Source organism: Olea europaea, chromosome 3 (assembly GCF_002742605.1).
Source record: "Olea europaea var. sylvestris chromosome 3, O_europaea_v1, whole genome shotgun sequence".
Lineage (NCBI taxonomy): Eukaryota > Viridiplantae > Streptophyta > Magnoliopsida > Lamiales > Oleaceae > Olea > Olea europaea.
In genome coordinates, this window is record NC_036239.1 from 7,402,545 (window position 1) to 7,420,118 (window position 17,574).

General features: G+C 30.2%; 1 protein-coding gene across 1 annotated transcript; it reads right to left on the bottom strand.

Moving 5' to 3' along the window:
- Positions 1-12,460: 12,460 nt before the first annotated feature.
- LOC111377845 (annexin D3-like) lies at positions 12,461-14,965 on the bottom strand. The gene is made up of 5 exons (XM_023000980.1): positions 14,782-14,965; positions 14,462-14,625; positions 13,328-13,555; positions 13,152-13,241; positions 12,461-12,836 (listed from the first exon to the last, which is right to left on the bottom strand). Exons 1-5 carry the CDS (start codon positions 14,855-14,857, stop codon positions 12,633-12,635), a joined length of 762 nt encoding a protein of 253 aa, XP_022856748.1. The 5' UTR covers positions 14,858-14,965; the 3' UTR covers positions 12,461-12,632.
- Between the last annotated feature and the right edge of the window lie 2,609 nt (positions 14,966-17,574).

Below are 17,574 nucleotides of genomic sequence, written 5' to 3' on the forward strand. Positions count from 1 at the left end.
CTTCTTCTCCTGTTAAGACTTTATAGTTTTACAACCACAAATTTCTTTGTCATTTGAAGAAGTACAAGAATCAGAATTTTGAGTAGATTCATAATCAGAATCTTCTTGATTGATAAAGACTTGTTCTAATTCAGAGTTAGACTCATTATCAGAACTAGACTGAATAAGATTAAGAAGTTGAGTTTTAGTATCTTCATCAATTTGAAGAGTACTGATTTTTTCTTTGAGAGGACATCTATTGGAGTAATGACCAGTTTTGTTACATTTCCAACATGTAACTTTTGAATCTTTCTTTTGAAAATTTTTTGTAAATTTTCTTTTAGAAAATTGTTTTCTTTTTGAAAATTTCTTTTTGTGAAAATTTTCTTCAGGAAAATATTTTCTTTTTGAAAATTTTTTCTTATGAAGGATTTTTCTTGATTTTGATGAAGGCGGTAAGATTTTCTTAAATCCATATTGTTCACAGAAAGATCCTAACTCATTTTGAGTTTGAGCCTTTTTTGCTTTTAATTTAGATTTAAGTTTTAAATCATTACATAAATTGAGAGCTTCCTTATTAATGAAATTAATAATTTCACCATAAGTAAGATGATGAAGATCATTGTTTTCTTCTAAAATTGAATTTTTCACTTTCTCAGCGAAAAGCTTTGGAAGTCCTGAAATGAATTTTTCTTTCCAAAAAGATTGTTGACAATCTTCTCTTTGCATGATACGTGTTAAAAACATATCTTTATACCATCTAAAATCTTGAAGTTTTGGACATCTTAAATTCATAAGAATATCATTTTGAAATTGAATATAATTTTCTGGAGTACCAATAAAATGTTTGATAATAGCTAATCCAAGAACGGAATAACTATCATTAATATCTTCTCCTTGTTCATTTTTAATAATATTATTATTTTCATCACGTTTGACAGCAGCAAAAATAATATTTTTTGAAGTAGATGAAAGATAATTTTCCCACCATTGACCAAGCTGTCCAGTGAATCCAAGAACAATATTATTAGTAGCTTGAAGCCTTGTAGCTCCTTTTGCCAAAAAGATTTTATAACAAATGGTCATTTGTCCTAAGAGATTGATAATTTGATGTTCAGTAAGACCATCTATGTTCCATTCCACACCGAAAGAACCATCGTATGATCTTTGAGGAGGCAGCTTTTCTTCAAAAAGTTGATCTGGAAATGAAGGACGAGGATAGAATTTTGGAATATTTTGATAATCAGATTTTCTAAGTTTATTAATCTGATTAAATTTTTCATCAGTAAATTGATTTTCGATTTCATCAAAATTGATAGTATTAATATTTTTTGAAACATGAAAATTTTTTAATTGATTAACAAGTTCAAAAAGAACTTCATTTTCTGTTGAAAGAGATTGTGTAAATTTTCCAAAAGTAGGAAGGATATCATCATTTTTGAAAATAGGAGATGATGAAGAAGGTTTTGAAATGTTTTTGTCTTTACTTTTACTATCTCGATATTCTTTAAAAGAATCTTTAGGGACAGTAGAAGTTTCAGATTCAGAGTTTGATTCAATACGATTAAGTTGAGAACAAACAGATTGAAGAACAATATTTGTAAAATTGTTCTGAGCTTGAATATTTTCGATATCCTTAGCAACAACTTGAGATTCATCAAGTCGTTCTTTAGAATTTGAAACTCTTTTGAGTGGGGATGCAAGAATTTCAGTTTTACCATGGGTATATGAAATGTCTTGTAAAGGAGGATGAATAGATTGGAAAGTATTTCCGTCAGGAGTTTTCCATGATTTTGAATTATTTTTTGTAGTAAAAATTTGAGGTTTTTCTGGTTGTTTTCCAAAAACTTTGATTTGAATCCAATTATAAAAACTTAATTCTGTGAAGGATTCAAAATAATCTTCCCAAAATTGTTCTTTTTCTTTTGAAGAGAATTGATGTCTAAAAATTTTTCGAAAATTTTTAACTGGAGTATTTTGATCATCTTTGAACTCTTTTCTTCTATCAATTTCAGAAGAAATTACATTACATTGATGATCAAAATTAGAATTTGAAGGAGGAACCATATCAGAAAGAGTAGGAGACCCTGGTTGCTCAGTGTCTTCTTCTTTTTCTTTAGGTTGATAAAAAAGATTTGGAATATTAGGAGTAAAGTCTACTCCTTTAAAAGATGTTGATGTAGAGTTTCTTGAAGGTTGAAAAGAATTCTTAATTCTTTCTTCAGATCTATATGATATAGAAGAGTTAGATCTAGGAATTCTAGATGAAGATCCTTGAAAAATAACTTTAGCTTTTCCATCAGAAAAAGTTAAAATTTCATTTGGAGTTGAATTTGTTTGAGATGGAATTGGAGCTTGAATATTATCAAAATTCCATTCTAAATTTCTGGATTGAAGATTCCAAGGAATTCTTTTAGGAATTTCGACACTTGAATGAAAAGGATTAACTTCAACCAAAAGACTTTCTTCTTTTGGAGAAGATCTAAGAGCACCAATATTGAGTTGAGTATTCATGAGTTTGTAATATATCCTGTATATTACAGCAAAGGCATTTGATCGACTATCAAACTCAAGATTTCGAGTTTGAATATGAAGATTTAGAGCGTTTAAAACTGCTCCATCTGAAAGTTTTATAGAGAAATTTGGATAACAATTTGAAAAAACTGGACCACTTTCAAGGTTTGATTCAAGAAGTGAAAGTAGAGAGTTTTTGAAATTGAGATGTCTCTTATCTCTAAGAGTAATAAGTATTGGAATGTCTAAACCAAGTCTAAATAATGGTTTAACAGCAATTTGAACTAAACCAACATGAAGATATTTAAATCTTTTTCTATGTGATTCGATTGATTCTTTTGAAAATAAATTAATGAATGCATTTGAACTATTAATTGAAATAGTTTGTTCAAAGGTTTTGATTACATAATTTTGAGTAAAATCAAATTTTCCTATTTCATAGATAGAATGTTTGTCTATCTTTGGAATAGTCCAATTTTGAAGTTGTTGTTCAATCTTAGCGATTTGAAATTCATTTGAATTAGAATCATTCGATGCAGATGCAGATGAATTAGATGCATTATCTACTTCTTCTTCACTTTGAAAAACATTTGAACTATTTTCATTTTGATTTTGTGATCTATTTCTAGACCTAGATCTCCTTAGCCAATTTGAAACCGAAGACATAGTTGAATAAATAAAATCAAATTAAAATTACACAATAAGAACAGTAAAATATGATAGATTGGTTCTTACCAAGCCTACAAACGGGACCACCCAACGGGACCACCTAACACGGCTGACCAACGTCTACAGGGCTGACCAACGTCTATTCAGCAGACATCCAGGAATTCAAACCAATTAAACCTATTGAACAGTAACTATAGTGTAAGATTAAACTAATATGCTTCTTTCTATCCCAAAAAGTCTACAGAATTGACTAAACTCGTGCTCTGATACCATTTTGTAACACCCGAAATCATTTTCATCTTTATTATTTTATTCTTTTATAAAAATAGGCTCGAAGTGTTACAAAATTCTTCTTCATCTAATTTTAGCGGAAATATCACTTTTATTAAGAGTTGAAATTCGAAAATGTGATTGATAATTCGATAACGATAAAATACAATCTAAGTAAAATTTTCATATTAAATATAATTCTTGAAATACTCCATTCTAAACTATTAGTTTAAGATTTAACATAAAATATCGAATGCTAGATTTCTAAAAATATTAATTAACGAGCAGTAACATAAAGATAGTATTCAAATAAATTTGAAAATTATATTTTCTGGAAACTTTACTTGGCGACCCCATAAGCATCACGCAATCAATCTTCCAAGCATTCACGTGACCCTTTCCAATCTGAAATTTTAGTAAGAATGAGTATTTTGAAAATACTCAATAAGAATACGTGCAAATTCTTATTCAGATGATATAAATATAAAACTGACATAACATACCGATATTTCTTAAATTTGGAGCTCAAGGAATTTCTCAAGAATCCCTACATCCCGTAGGATTTAACATATTTGACCAAACGGTCCATCCCTTAGGATTTAACATTTTTGACCAAACGGTCCATCCAATAGATTTTGACATAGTAGTCGACCCGAAGGCCTTAGAGTATTTCATGCCAAAATTTATATAAATATCAAAAAATAAGAATTTACCACTTTGCACTATGTATTTTTACCTCAACTGATATGTAAAAAAAATTTGAAAATATTCCTTGAGACAATAATTTAAAATGGGTAGAATGTTTGTAAGAGGGTGAAAAGCAACTTATAAAATTTTGAATCAGTTTGGTGAAATAAACAATACTCATTTTCAACAAGTGTGTGTTAATGTGTGGAATCATTTTTCGCATGACAGAGAGAAAAGATACTTCACATATACATTATATATACACACAATATCCACTTGCATGAATATCAATCGTCCACAATATATATATATATATATATATATAGGATTTAAGTATTTTCTTTCTATCAAAATAACTTATATAAAATTAGTCCAAAATTATTTCTTCTTAAGCCAATTTATGTTATTCAACACGAGTTTCAAAATAAGTATAATATCGATATGTTTTTTATTAATTTCTAAATACTTAAATATTCGACCTTACTAACTTTCGATAAATTCTAAAAGTGCACATAAGGAAATAAATCATTTATGCAAATTAGAGGGTCGAGTTTACCCCTTCAACCTTCAGACTTTTAGTGTGATTACAAATCTAGACATGAGCTATTTCATTTGCTAAATGATCAATATTAAGTTTAGGTCCATGTGAAAAATAGTAAGAAAAATTCGGGGTGTTATAGGTGAGACCAACAATTTGATCAGAAAATTTTGATTGTGGCATCATAAGTGATTGGCTACCGAACAAGCCCTCAACAAATCACGAGGATCCATATGTGTAAGATGTAATAGAAATATAGAATGACAAGAATGTAGATTGTAATTTAAAGAATAAAGACGAAATTTATAAATTCAATAATGTATAATATAGAGAATGAATTGAGAGAATGTATAAAATATAATCAAAATTTGAATTAATAAAAATTGTAGCATGTATGTGAATTATGTAACAATGAATGTTGTGTATGTAATATAATTGTAAGGAATAGAAAAATTGTAGAATATAAATGATATGTAGTAATTCACAAAACATGTAAACTTTAGGGAGGTATTGCATCAATTGCCCTTATACTCATCAGTGTTCAATATTATCGAATATATTGTGCCCAATAGGTCAATACAAGTTTTACTTCGTATATGGTACAATGATATAAAGAAGAGACATGGGTACAATCAAAATGATATCATTATGAAGCATACTGAGAATAAGCTTCGGTATAATTGCTTCGCTCTAATATCAAACCTTCTCAAGATCCATCTAGGCAAGATTGAACCTTTGAGGTGAGAACTTCATAATCGAACCTAAATACTTAAGATGGTTGAGCTATCAACTAGCTCAGAGCAAATCAAAAGCACTAAAGGTAAATGGACGCCTGCTTAGAGAAAAACATACAAGCACCTTGTTAACAATGTAGCAAATAAGAAAGTTGTCACGTCGCAAAAGCGATTATAAGAGCATTTGAGAACGATGATTCAAGGAATCTTGTAAAGTAACAATTAACCCAGTAGAGAAAGGCCAAATATCATGGAATTATACAAAATTGAGATTCGTTATAGGGTCGCTAATAATAAAGAGACACATACCACCATAATGATACAAAAAAACCAAGAGCCCCCAAAGCTTAAGAAATCTATGAATACCTTGTTGAAATACGGTAAATTTAGGGACTTGTTTTACTGAAAATTGTCAATTAAATGTGTTTGATTGGTACAATTTTTCACCTAGAAAATATTGAAAATTTGAATTTTTAGGTGTTCGTTTGACTTTGATTTTCATGGAAATTGTCGATTAAAAGGATAAAATTTGTTACAATTGGGGATAGAATTTGTTTCAATTGCCCAAAAAAAAATGCTAGATAATGAAAAAGCACCAAATCCATGGGAAAACATTTTCCTTAAAAATGTGGAAAATTGTGCATAAATGGGTTGTACCAAGAAAACCAATTCCATGGAATTGCCCAAAAAAAAAGCTAGACAATAAAAAACCACCAAATCCATAGGAAAACATTTTCCTTAAAAATGTGGAAAATTGTGCATAAATGGGCTGTACCAAGAAAACCAATTCCACGAAAATTTTTTGCCATCAAACATGTATTTTTTGGTGGAAATGGAAAATGTAAAATGGAGGTGTCAAACAGGCCGTTAATGATGAAGACGCCACTATCAACTTTTTTTATTTTCTGATATCTGGACAAATTGGATTAATAATTTTGTCGCTACATTTCAATTTCACATTCTATATGATTTTTTTTTTCCCTTTTTTTTTTCTATGGTGGGGTAGGTCAGAGAGGAAAACTTCAATTTCTTCTCCTTCATCTTTGCCTATAAAAAAGGCCTAATCTTCGCCCTCCAGGGCACATCCAAGTTGGCGGAACAATCACATTGGGGGCTCTGGAACCAAGTGTGAGGAGTTCGATTCCTGGTTGGAGCAGCCAAGTGATGTAATAACCAGAGGAAGGGTTGGAGCAGCTTGGTGATGTAATAACCATGGAGGAGGGTCCCTTTAGGGAAGGAGTAAAAGCCATGTGGGAACTTGGGAACCAACAAGGGCACAACCTACGATTTACCTCCACTATTCACTGAGGGGTCGGGGGCTAGAGGTCCAGGATTTAGTCCGGCTAAGCTGGGACACCTGGGTTATCAAAAAAAAAAAAAAAAAAAAAGGCCTAATCTTCGAGTCATTTATATTTAATCAATGTCTACAATATAAAATATTTCTTTCTGATACCATAATGGTTCTCAAGAATGCAATTGTCTACCTTCTCCTGTCTTTGTTAAAAAGTTGAACCCCAATCTTAGGGGCCCTCACCGACTCTACTCTGGGCCATCGTGGAGGAGGTAAATCGCAGGATGTGCCTTTCAGGAGCCAGGGTGAAGAGCACATGGATAGGCCAAGGCTGTTAACCCATATGGTAACTCCCGCTTACAACAAAGCCAATTCCACTTTGCGGGGAATCAAACTCTGCACACTGCCGCACTGAGCCCTATCCGCCCACCCCTTTGCCACTGGGAGATATGCCCTGGGGGCTTCTCCTGTCTTTGTTCATAATATACGATGTTGCCTCCATGGTGACTGCTACCGTCTCCAACGACAGGAGTAAGTTTTCAATTCGATCGTTTCAAAATTTGTACAATAATGGAAACTAATTCTGTAGTATGTATATGGTTTATTGCACTGGTAAAAAATTGTATCCCATGTTCATGCAGCTGGAGCAACAGTTGAGAAAAATACGGCGTATCCTCCTCCACCCAGACAATGTCGCCGTTATTGCAGGTATTGCTGCAGGAAAGCTAAGAAAGTGTGTATCAAAAGATTTTGTTGCCGGTATATTCATTGGAAACATTGTTTCCATCGTTGCTGCTCTGCTGCAAAAGATGCTAAGAAAATCGGATCTCATGACTGACCCCAATAGTAGGCGAGTTTTATTTACTTCATTATCAGTTTTTTATGCTAGATTTGATAGAACTGAGAAAAAAATTTCAACATTATGTATTGTGTCAGCTTTAAAAACTTGCTTATGAGTAATCCGTTTTTATTAACCGACTCTTCGTTGGTCGAAGTTTATTTTTTAAGTTACTTTAACATAACTAAAATAATTATCTTACCATCAAAATAAATAATATTGTTTTACATCAAATAAGAAAAAAAATATCATACACAAACATGTTTTTAAAATAATAAAAGTAAATTTGCCTTGTTCTTAAGCAATCATAAGCAGGAAGCACTGATAATTGCAAAACTTATGCTGCTTCTAGATTCGTTGTTGACATCAAGTTTGACATCTCTCTATTTGTAGATAATTTGGCCATTTATTGGCAAGTGTTACTAAAATCTGTCAATTTACATTATGTCAAACTTGATATACAAGTAGTATGACTATAATTGCAAAACTGGATTGAGTCGGGGAGTTGATCAACTCAATGATGGTGAGATAGATATAGGGATGTCAACGAGGCAAGTCGAGTCGAGTCGGCTCGCGAGCCAAAACTTGAGGCTCTGATAAAGTGAGGGGGCTTTTTTTCGAGCTTGAGCTTTTTGCTCAGTCAAAAAAATTTTGCTCGGCCCGAGCCAGGCAGGCTCGCTTTTTTTACCTCTTTTTTTTAATTATTATTAATGGCTACCTCCTTAAAATGCTGCCTATTTTTTTTTTTTTCCCTCCTTCTCAGGCTCGCGGGCCGGCATAGGCTAGACACGAGCCTCGAGTTGGGCCAGCTCGGACTTTTCCCGAGCCAAATTGTCATCCCTAGATAGAGACCATTTTTTTAAAACTCTTTTTTCTCGTACTTATTTTTAACCACACATTTTCACAATAAAATATTCATTACAAGAATTCAAAACTTTTTCGTACTTTTTGAACACACATTCTTCAAAAATTTACTATTTTAAAATTCATTCTTTCCAAAATAATAATAATTCTATCAAACGGGGGTTTAATATGATGTTACGAAAATTACATGTTTTTATCTTATATACCAACTAATAATGTTATATATACCAAGAAATTATTTATTTATCAATATGCATATTTAAAAAATAAAAGAAAAATTTGGGAGTTGGGATCTACCTAGAACTATATTTTCCTTCTTCTATCTCCACATGTTTTGGCAAAATTTTGGGATAATATTGTGTGGAAGGAAGTTAGTAGAAACTGGTGTCCTTGAAGACCAAAGTGAAATTGTTTGCTTTAGTTGAAAAAATAAATAAATAAATAAATAAATAAAAATAAAAAAATGATAAAAATTGAAATCAAAATTAACAATTAATTTTAATTACACATTTTATGAGATTCACAATTTTATCAACTTTTAACCATATATTTCGTCAACTTTTTTGAAATCTATTTAAAAATCTAATTTTTTGTTTAATCAAACATGGACGAAATATAGACACTACCCAATGTCATATCATGTTCTCGCTATTCAATATCATTTTCCCACAAGAGATTTCATGGTGCAATCCTCTTCCAGTATGATTTAATAATCAAAAAATCAAATTAAATAAGTACGTTATAACTTCAAAAAAGAGTAATATTTTTCATTCAATACATTAAATGTTTATCATAGATTCATATATAGAGACGTCTTTCTTTATAACTTTATAACAGTATTCATTCCTATTATTTGCTATAGCCGTATTGGAAGAGATTTATGATTTGCAATTTTCAAAACATTTGAATTAACATTTAGTACGAAAATGTTGAAGATGACAATTAACAAATTTTTTACACAATTATCTTCTTTGAACTTATTCAGAGTCTGTTTGAGCCACATTATTTGTAGAATGAGAATAAAAAATAGAGCCGTTACAAACCTCACACAAGAGATAGAAATTCAAAAATAATAACTTGATTTGATGGATAACGGTCATATTTTTCATTTTAATGAGATAAAAATGAGGCTCAAACAGGGCCTTAGTATTCTCCATACTAGAGCATCTTTAAAAGATTATTTATTTTTAAAGAGCATAGTTATAATAAAATGTATTTTTAAATTTAAAGAGTGATTTTTCTCATAAACTCCAGCAAGCTCTTTATTTTACTTTTATATATTTCAAAAAATCACTTATTATTTTTTATCTTACACACACTCACACACCCACCCACTCCGTTTGAGCCCCATTCTACTAAAAATTCATTTTTTCAAAACTCATTTTTAATCACACATTCTTCAATAAAATAATATTACACACAAACTCAAAAATTTTCCTTAATTTTTAGCCGCACATTCTCTATCAATCTACTATTCAAAATGCATTCTTTTCCCAAAAATAGAGCTCAAACAAGGGCTATATATATGCAATCATTATGCCTTTGTTTGAGACACATTATATACCTAAGAATGTATTTTTGAATAGTATATTGATGAGAAATGTGTGGTTAAAAGTAAATAAAAATTTTGAATTTGCATGTAATAATATTGTATTGAAAAACGTGTGGTTGAAATTATGTCAAATCATTGTTTAAGAATATATTTTTTTGAAAAAAATGTGGCTCAAACATAGCCTATAAAATATAAATAGAAAATGGGTTTAGCTCTTCAAACTTGAAGAGTCAAACACACTGTATTTTAAAAAGTTAAAATAGATATTTTAGAATATTTTCAAGTGACTCTTTATTTATAAATATTTATATGTATTGAAAATCATCTTTAAATTTAAAGGGTAAATTTAGTTCACTATAAAAATACTCGGTAGCAATTTAAAATGTTGCCCTATTTAGGTTTTACTTTTTTCAAGAAATATTTTTATTGTTTTGTCATCATATTTTATAAAACGTAATTTAAATGTAAATGAATAATTTAAGGAGTAGAGTATTAAAATGCATAAATTATTAAATATAATCACTATAAAGTAAGAATAGATATTATTTTTTGCTCTCCTCTATTTTAAAAGGCTAAAATAGATAGATTAGAGTATTTTCAAGAGATTCTCTTTATTTATAAATAACATTTTATGTATATTAAAGATCATCTTTAAATTTAGAGGGTAATACTTAATGCACTCCAAAAATGTTCTTTTCTTTGACTCTTCATTTTACTTTTTCAAGAAATATTTATTGTTTTGTCATCATATCGTTTTAAATGTCAATGATCAAAAATAATTTGAAAAATTCAAGGAGTAAGTATTGAAGCATTGGCTCTCTAAATAAAGAGCATATTGTATTTAAAAAGTCTTGAAAATTATCAAATTAGAGCATAATTATGAAGATTGACAGTTTAAAATAAAGAATATCTTATTTTTTAAGAGTCTCTTGATGTAATGCTCTAATGCACCGAATAGTCTCCATTTGTCAAAAAATTGTTAAGAGTGTACATATCTTTGAAGGATTCTAAGTAGAATTATCTTTGACAAACTATTCCTCATATAGATATCAATTATATGTGAGTTTGTACACGTGTGTTTGATGGTAAAAAATTGCCTTCTTTCAGACCACTCGGACCCTGCTCCCACTCTAATTTACCTTTCAACTTCTTGTAAAACTTTCTTCTATTTTTTGGACTCAAATAAGTACGAAAAAATAATTATAACTATAATCAATTTTACTCATAGGAAAAGATAATCGAACCATAGTATGACATCACTTAAAAATATTATGTTGAAAGAAAATATTTCATGAGAAATGTTATCACGGGAAAAATATATTACATTTTCAGAAATATCAAAGTAATTTAGGTCATAATTCTCAATTTTTTATATGAAAATAGATAATAACTTATTTATATATAACATAATAATGTGACCTTAATACGTGGTTGTTAAAGACTAATTGATATTCATCTCTCTCATCGTATTAATTTCATGAAAAATAGCTAGGCAATTATTGTCTTCACCATTTTTAAATTTTTGTAAATAATAAGGAAAAGAATAAACCGCGGCTCTAAAATTTCCTCCACATGTTCTCTTGTGCACATGTTGGAGCCAAACAAAGCCACAATAAAACACAAACATTGATTAGTGCTGCAGACAAGAATTTAGCTTCCCAAACTTCAGAAGCTATAAGCATTTTAGATTGCTTTTGACCAGTGGCATTTGCATGTAGAATTACAGACTATGCTCAGAAAAATGAATAAATTGTTTCAATGGTCACTGAACTTTAAAATATCGAGTTTTGGCTACTAAACTTCGAAAAATGTTGAATTTTGGTCACTGAACTTAGGTCCATATCTTTGATTGATCACTGAAATTTAAAATGTCGAGTTTTAACTACTGAACTTAGGTCAATGACTTCAATTGCTCACTGAACTTAGTTCATATCTTTGATTACTCACTGAAATTTAAAATGTCTAGTTTTGACTACTGAACTTTAGAATATACCGTACGTTGCTCACTAGTATAACTATTGAACTTTAAAAAATATCGAGTTTACAGTGAATAATGTATAACATTTTTCAAAGTTCAGTGAGTAATGTATAATATTTTTAATAGTTCAGTGAGTAATGTACAACATTTTTCAAAATTCAATGGCCAAAACTCAACATTTTAAATTTCAACGAAAAATCGAAGACATGAATCTAAGTTCAATGACCAAAACTCGACATTTTTCGAAGTTCAATGACCAAAACTCGACATTTTAAATTTCAATGGTCAATCAAAGACATGGACCTAAGTTCAGTGATCATAACTCGACATTTTAAAATTTAGTGGTTAATTAAAGACATGGACCTAAGTTCAATAATTATTGAAACAATTAACTCCAGCATTTAATTGAAATTATATTTGAAGGGAGGGCTTAAAGTGAGTCCATTAATGGATTAGAGTTATATAGGAACTATTTTCTTGTACCATTGTGCCTTGAAATCCCAAAGAAAATAGTGCTCCCAGCCTCCCCTATAGTGACATGAAAAATGTAAAAAAGTTTATGTACAAACAACGTAATTGTACTTCAACAGCAAATGCTTAAACACCATATCACCTGCATTTTAGTTCAAATGGTCCCAAGGCAATCAATTGATTACAACAAAAATTCAGGGGGAAAAAAAAGGGAAATTGGCCATCTAATCAGCCATGGTAGATAGAATCAGATCTTTGCTCCAAGCAAGGTCATTAGGAAGTCCTTGTAGTGCCCTGAGGTATCTCCAATTACAGCATTGTCAAGGCTCGATTTGTTCGCGTTAAAAAATTCTCCTCTGACTTTCATCATATCGATTTCAGCTCGAGTTACAATGGCTCTAGTCAATGAATCCTCATCGGTCCCAAGCCCAACAATCGAAGCTCTTACAACCTGGGATGTCCAATGCAACCAATGTCCATTCACTAAAAATAACTTTAAAAAATTTAAATACGAACGCCCTTGACTAAATGTTTCAATCATTTATATTTACCGTATCCATGTTAAACAAGGATCAGGGTGATGATCTCGAATTGGCAGCCTTAGCCCAAAGATTGTTTCAAGATGACATTGGAAATGCAAAAAATTTATTAATATTTTGCAAGAAAGCAAAAGGGCACAGCCTTATGTTGTGATGCCGATTGGTGTAGATGATATACATAACAAACGTAATAATAACATCAACAGAAATTTAAAATTTGTAATTACCTCTGCGAAGTGTCTTTCTGGGGAGTCTATGCACCAAACCACTACTTTTAAAATTGATTCCAAAATGCCTTTACCACAAGCCCTAATGTCCTGTGAAGAGAAATTTCCAAGTAGGCAAGATCAAAACAAAACACAGAGAGAGAGGATTATCAAATAGTGGTAATGAAAAGCTGAACCTCGTCTATGGATTTCCCATAATTATCCTTGTAACACTGGAAAGTTGCTCTGAGCTGAAAGATGTTCCTTATACTGAGTATCCACACGAGATCATCATCATCTAAATTTTTTGTTCTAATGGCATCGTGTAGTATAACTGCCTCCGTATTGGCAATGCTGGAATCCACTGCTTCTTTATCATATCTATAAGAACTTACTAGTCTGACCAAGACCTGTTCGATGTTTACATGTCAGTTTGATGACTTTGATCTGATGCAATAAATGACAGCATAGGGTACCATCTGTCATTTGATCATCGAAAAAAAATTTAGAAGGAATAAGATCGAAATTTAAGGCATCCTTTGCTTTGACAACATGAAATCGAGAAATTTATGTGAACTAACATGAGAATTTAACAAACCCCTAACCAAAATCAAGGAACAATTTATATGTCGTGTATAGAAATACTGGATGAAAATAGTTGATAATTTTGTCATCGTCCACTTGTTCTCAATCACAGATTCACAGAAGAGACCATTGCTATCCAGGAATATCTTCTATTTAGCCTCTTTTAAGAAAAAATGCTTTAGTTGAGAGGTTCCCCCCCCCCCCCCCCAAGTTGGTAGTAAAGATAAAAGGATTACTTTGACATGCGTTTTTAATTTGGAAAATTCGTAACCAGAAATCTGTCTCCTTGGTCTAACATTTACATTATAGAGCTGATAATACATAACCCCTATTTAGACAAAATCCTTATAACTTGTGCCTTCACATATTGAGAAATATGTGACAAATTAAATTGGACTCTTTGTTTTGAGAAATACATCAGTTTGAGTGTTTTGGGAGCAAATCCAAGACACAAAACCAATCCAAATAGAAGTACCGATAGCATTTAAGAAACATCTGCACATATGGGATTTCCTTTCTAACGAATTGATTTATCAAACACATGCTTTCACCGAATAAAATGCTAGGTACATGCACATATAGAAGCAATTATCAATGCATTCAAATTCAAGTTATTGAAAGGAACGTTCAAATTATGCAAAGAAGCACAAAATAATTCGTAAATTTGACGCTATATAACAAAACTTATTCAAATTTGGGATTAATTTTACCTTCAAATTCATACATCAAGATGAATAAAGGGTAGATAATAGAAAAATAAGTACCCCAAAATCACCAGATAATTCAGAATCGAGACAATCTATAAGGGATTTGTTGTAAATCTGCTGAAACGTCTCTTTGATTTTCTTCCTCTGGCTTGCATTTCTTTGCCCCAACACCCTAATTATTGCCTTCTCGTCTGTTCCCAGTCCTTCAAAACAACAACAAACCCCTAAACCATAATGCACGATTCATGTATTCACGTAAACAAAATCAAAGAAATAAAACATAGTACTTGCATTAATTAACAACATTATATCAAAAAAAGAAAACCCGGAAAAAGAAAAATGGATGTGTGAAGAGGTACCCTCGAAAGCTTTTATGAGTTTCTCACAGTCTTCAGGTGGAGAAGGAACCACTTCTGGTGCTCTAATAGTAGCCATTTGTTTCGCTTTTCCTTTGAATTTGTTATCTTTTCTACTGAAGAAATCAAAAGAAACAGAAGCTAATAAGTTATGGCGGAGAAATTTGTTCACGAACTGTTCAGTTTCAGTTTCAGTTTCAGTTTCTTTGAGTGGCAATTTATTATTCTCGTTAAGACTATAATGGCCCTGACATTTCTTTCATTCCCATTCAACTCCCTATTCTGTTTTTAATCTTTTTTTTTTTTTTTTCTTTTTTTGGGTCACTTCATTCTAAAATTTAATTATTTTGCAGTTTAACTATTCTATTATTCTTTAAAATTTAAATACTAAACGATGGTAAAGAATGTTTTGCTCCATTTTCTTTAAAAAGTAGAAAATAAATTTTAACATATTCATATTGTTGGAAGCTATAGCAAAAACTTCATTTAATTGTTTTCCAAAATTATGAAATGGATAAATAATTATTAATTGGCATCATCTGATAAATAGGTTATGTTAAAATAAAATAAAATAAAAAGTAAGCTTTTATTATTATTATTATGCAGCTTATAATAATTTTTATTTTTTTTTTGGGGTCTCAAATCTAGTTATAATTTTATACCATTTTGTAATTTAACAAAAAAAAAAAAGTATAAGATATTTAATGTGAATTAAAAAATAAATTCTTTCACTAAAAAACATTCCCTTTTTGCTCTCATTCAAGTAAATTTGCGTTGTACCCTCAATCTCTATAGAGAAAGAATTGTCAAAGTATTTCTAAGGTATAACATATTTGGTTGTTAACTCTTCGTCAATTAGTGTCATTTCTATGACAAGTCGATGCCTCGTTAGCCAGGTATGTGCAACATTATTGCATTCTACTTTTGATAAAGACTAATCAAGCTGACTCATGATCGATTGTCATTTTCAATATAGGTTGAACTGTCTGATTAAATCCTTAATGTGAACTGAATTTATAATCGGGACCATCTTTGAAAAAATTGTGAGGGAATAATTAATTAACTACATAAAACGTGCTTAGTATAATGTATTAATCCATTAAATATTCAATTTGAGAGAGGGAAGATCTAGAAAATAACAAGTGGTTTTGTAACTTTGAATACTACTTAGAAATTATTATTAATTCGTAAATTTGAACCATGATTGGAGTTTGATAGATGAACGAAGAAGCAACAAATCAACTTTTACCAAAAAAAAAATTATATTTAATATTACTTATGAGTAAATATGGTTGTAAATGAACTTTTAAAGTTTAGGTTTCATCACATAAGCTAAAAATAAATAAATAATTGTTCTAGTCTCTAGACAACGACGTCTTATTTGCTCAAGTCATTGTTGAGCTATAATTGTGAAAATACCTGGTACCAAAAGGATGAAAATCATGATTTTGGTTGTAATAGATTACTTGTTCCAAACCTGGATCCCACATTTAATCCTATTTGGTGGGATTAAAATTACATTTTTAGTAGATTTTGATAAAAGTTAATGAAATATTTTATTGAAAGTTGTCGTTCCATGAAATGTGTGTTTAAATTAAATGTTGACTTTGATTTAAATTAAAATCTAAATTTAAATTTTCATCAAGGCTTAATAAAAAATAAGCAACATAAACACATTTTAAATTTATTTATATTATATAATTGTGTAGAATACACCTAACTAAATGATTTTATATGTGAATCAAGCAGTTGGAGGAAACGACATCCTGTAATTTGATTCGTTACATTATTAACTCGATAAACTTGGTATGCATATAATTATACGAAAGAGAATGGGATTGTAGGAGGCTCTAGTAAATTTATTGAATAATCTTAATATAGGAAGTCAGGGGAAAATTATCTAAGTTATCTTCAAGGTTTTAAAAGATGTGTGTGACAAAATTTATATTAATAATAATTCTTCCTATTATTTAATCAATTTATTTAACTTTAAAAAATTTAAAAATTGATAAACAATTCCTTGTTTGATTCCCATTATTTTCAAAATACATTTTTCTATATCTTCTTTTGAATTACACATTTTTCAATAAAATAATATTACATATAAAAACCCAGAACTTTCTTTATTTTTAAGCACAAATTCTCCATCAATTAATTATTTCAAAATTTATTTTTAGCTAAAAATGGAATTCAAATAGCCGCTAAAAAATATAAAAATGTACCTATGAAGCCTAGGTTCTCATTATCGCATCTTTCGGGCCATAGGCTTGTATTGGTCGCGCTTTTTGGCTCCTAGTCTTATAGGATTAATCGCCTTTGTCATATATAAAATGCCTTCTAGACTCCTCTCATCTAGATTAATGCGTTTTAGAACATTGTTATTTAGTGAAGTTAGCAATGATTTAAGATTAATTTGTCAAATTCTATGTACAACATTTTAATATGTATGAGAGTATGAGATTATGATATTTCACAAGCCACCAATATTCTTTTTGAATGTCTTAACTTGCAGGAGTCCATAAATATAAAGACGAGCAATAAGCCCTTGCTTGGTTTTTATAAAAATCCTATTTTAATAAATTTTGATAAAGACTAATAAAAAGTGTGATTGAAAAGTTGAAAAGGATAATGAGTTTTATTGTTGAAATGACTTTAGAAAAAAAAATTAAAATGAGGATCAAATCGCTAAATAAAAGCATAAAGATAAGAATAAAGCCACTTAGCCAAGCTTTAAAAAATGGAAGAATGAGACAGACTGATTTGGGAACAAATGATTGGTTCTTTTTCTTTTAATTT

Coding starts and splice junctions, on each gene's coding strand:
- LOC111377845 (XM_023000980.1), bottom strand. CDS start 14,857: ATGGCTACTATTAGAGCACCAGAAGTGGTTCCTTCTCCACCTGAAGAC. Junction 13,556..14,461: donor GGGTACTTATTTTTCTATTA/TCTACCCTTTAT, acceptor TCAAACTGACAT/GTAAACATCGAACAGGTCTT. Junction 13,242..13,327: donor ATGGGAAATCCATAGACGAG/GTTCAGCTTTTC, acceptor TTCTCTTCACAG/GACATTAGGGCTTGTGGTAA.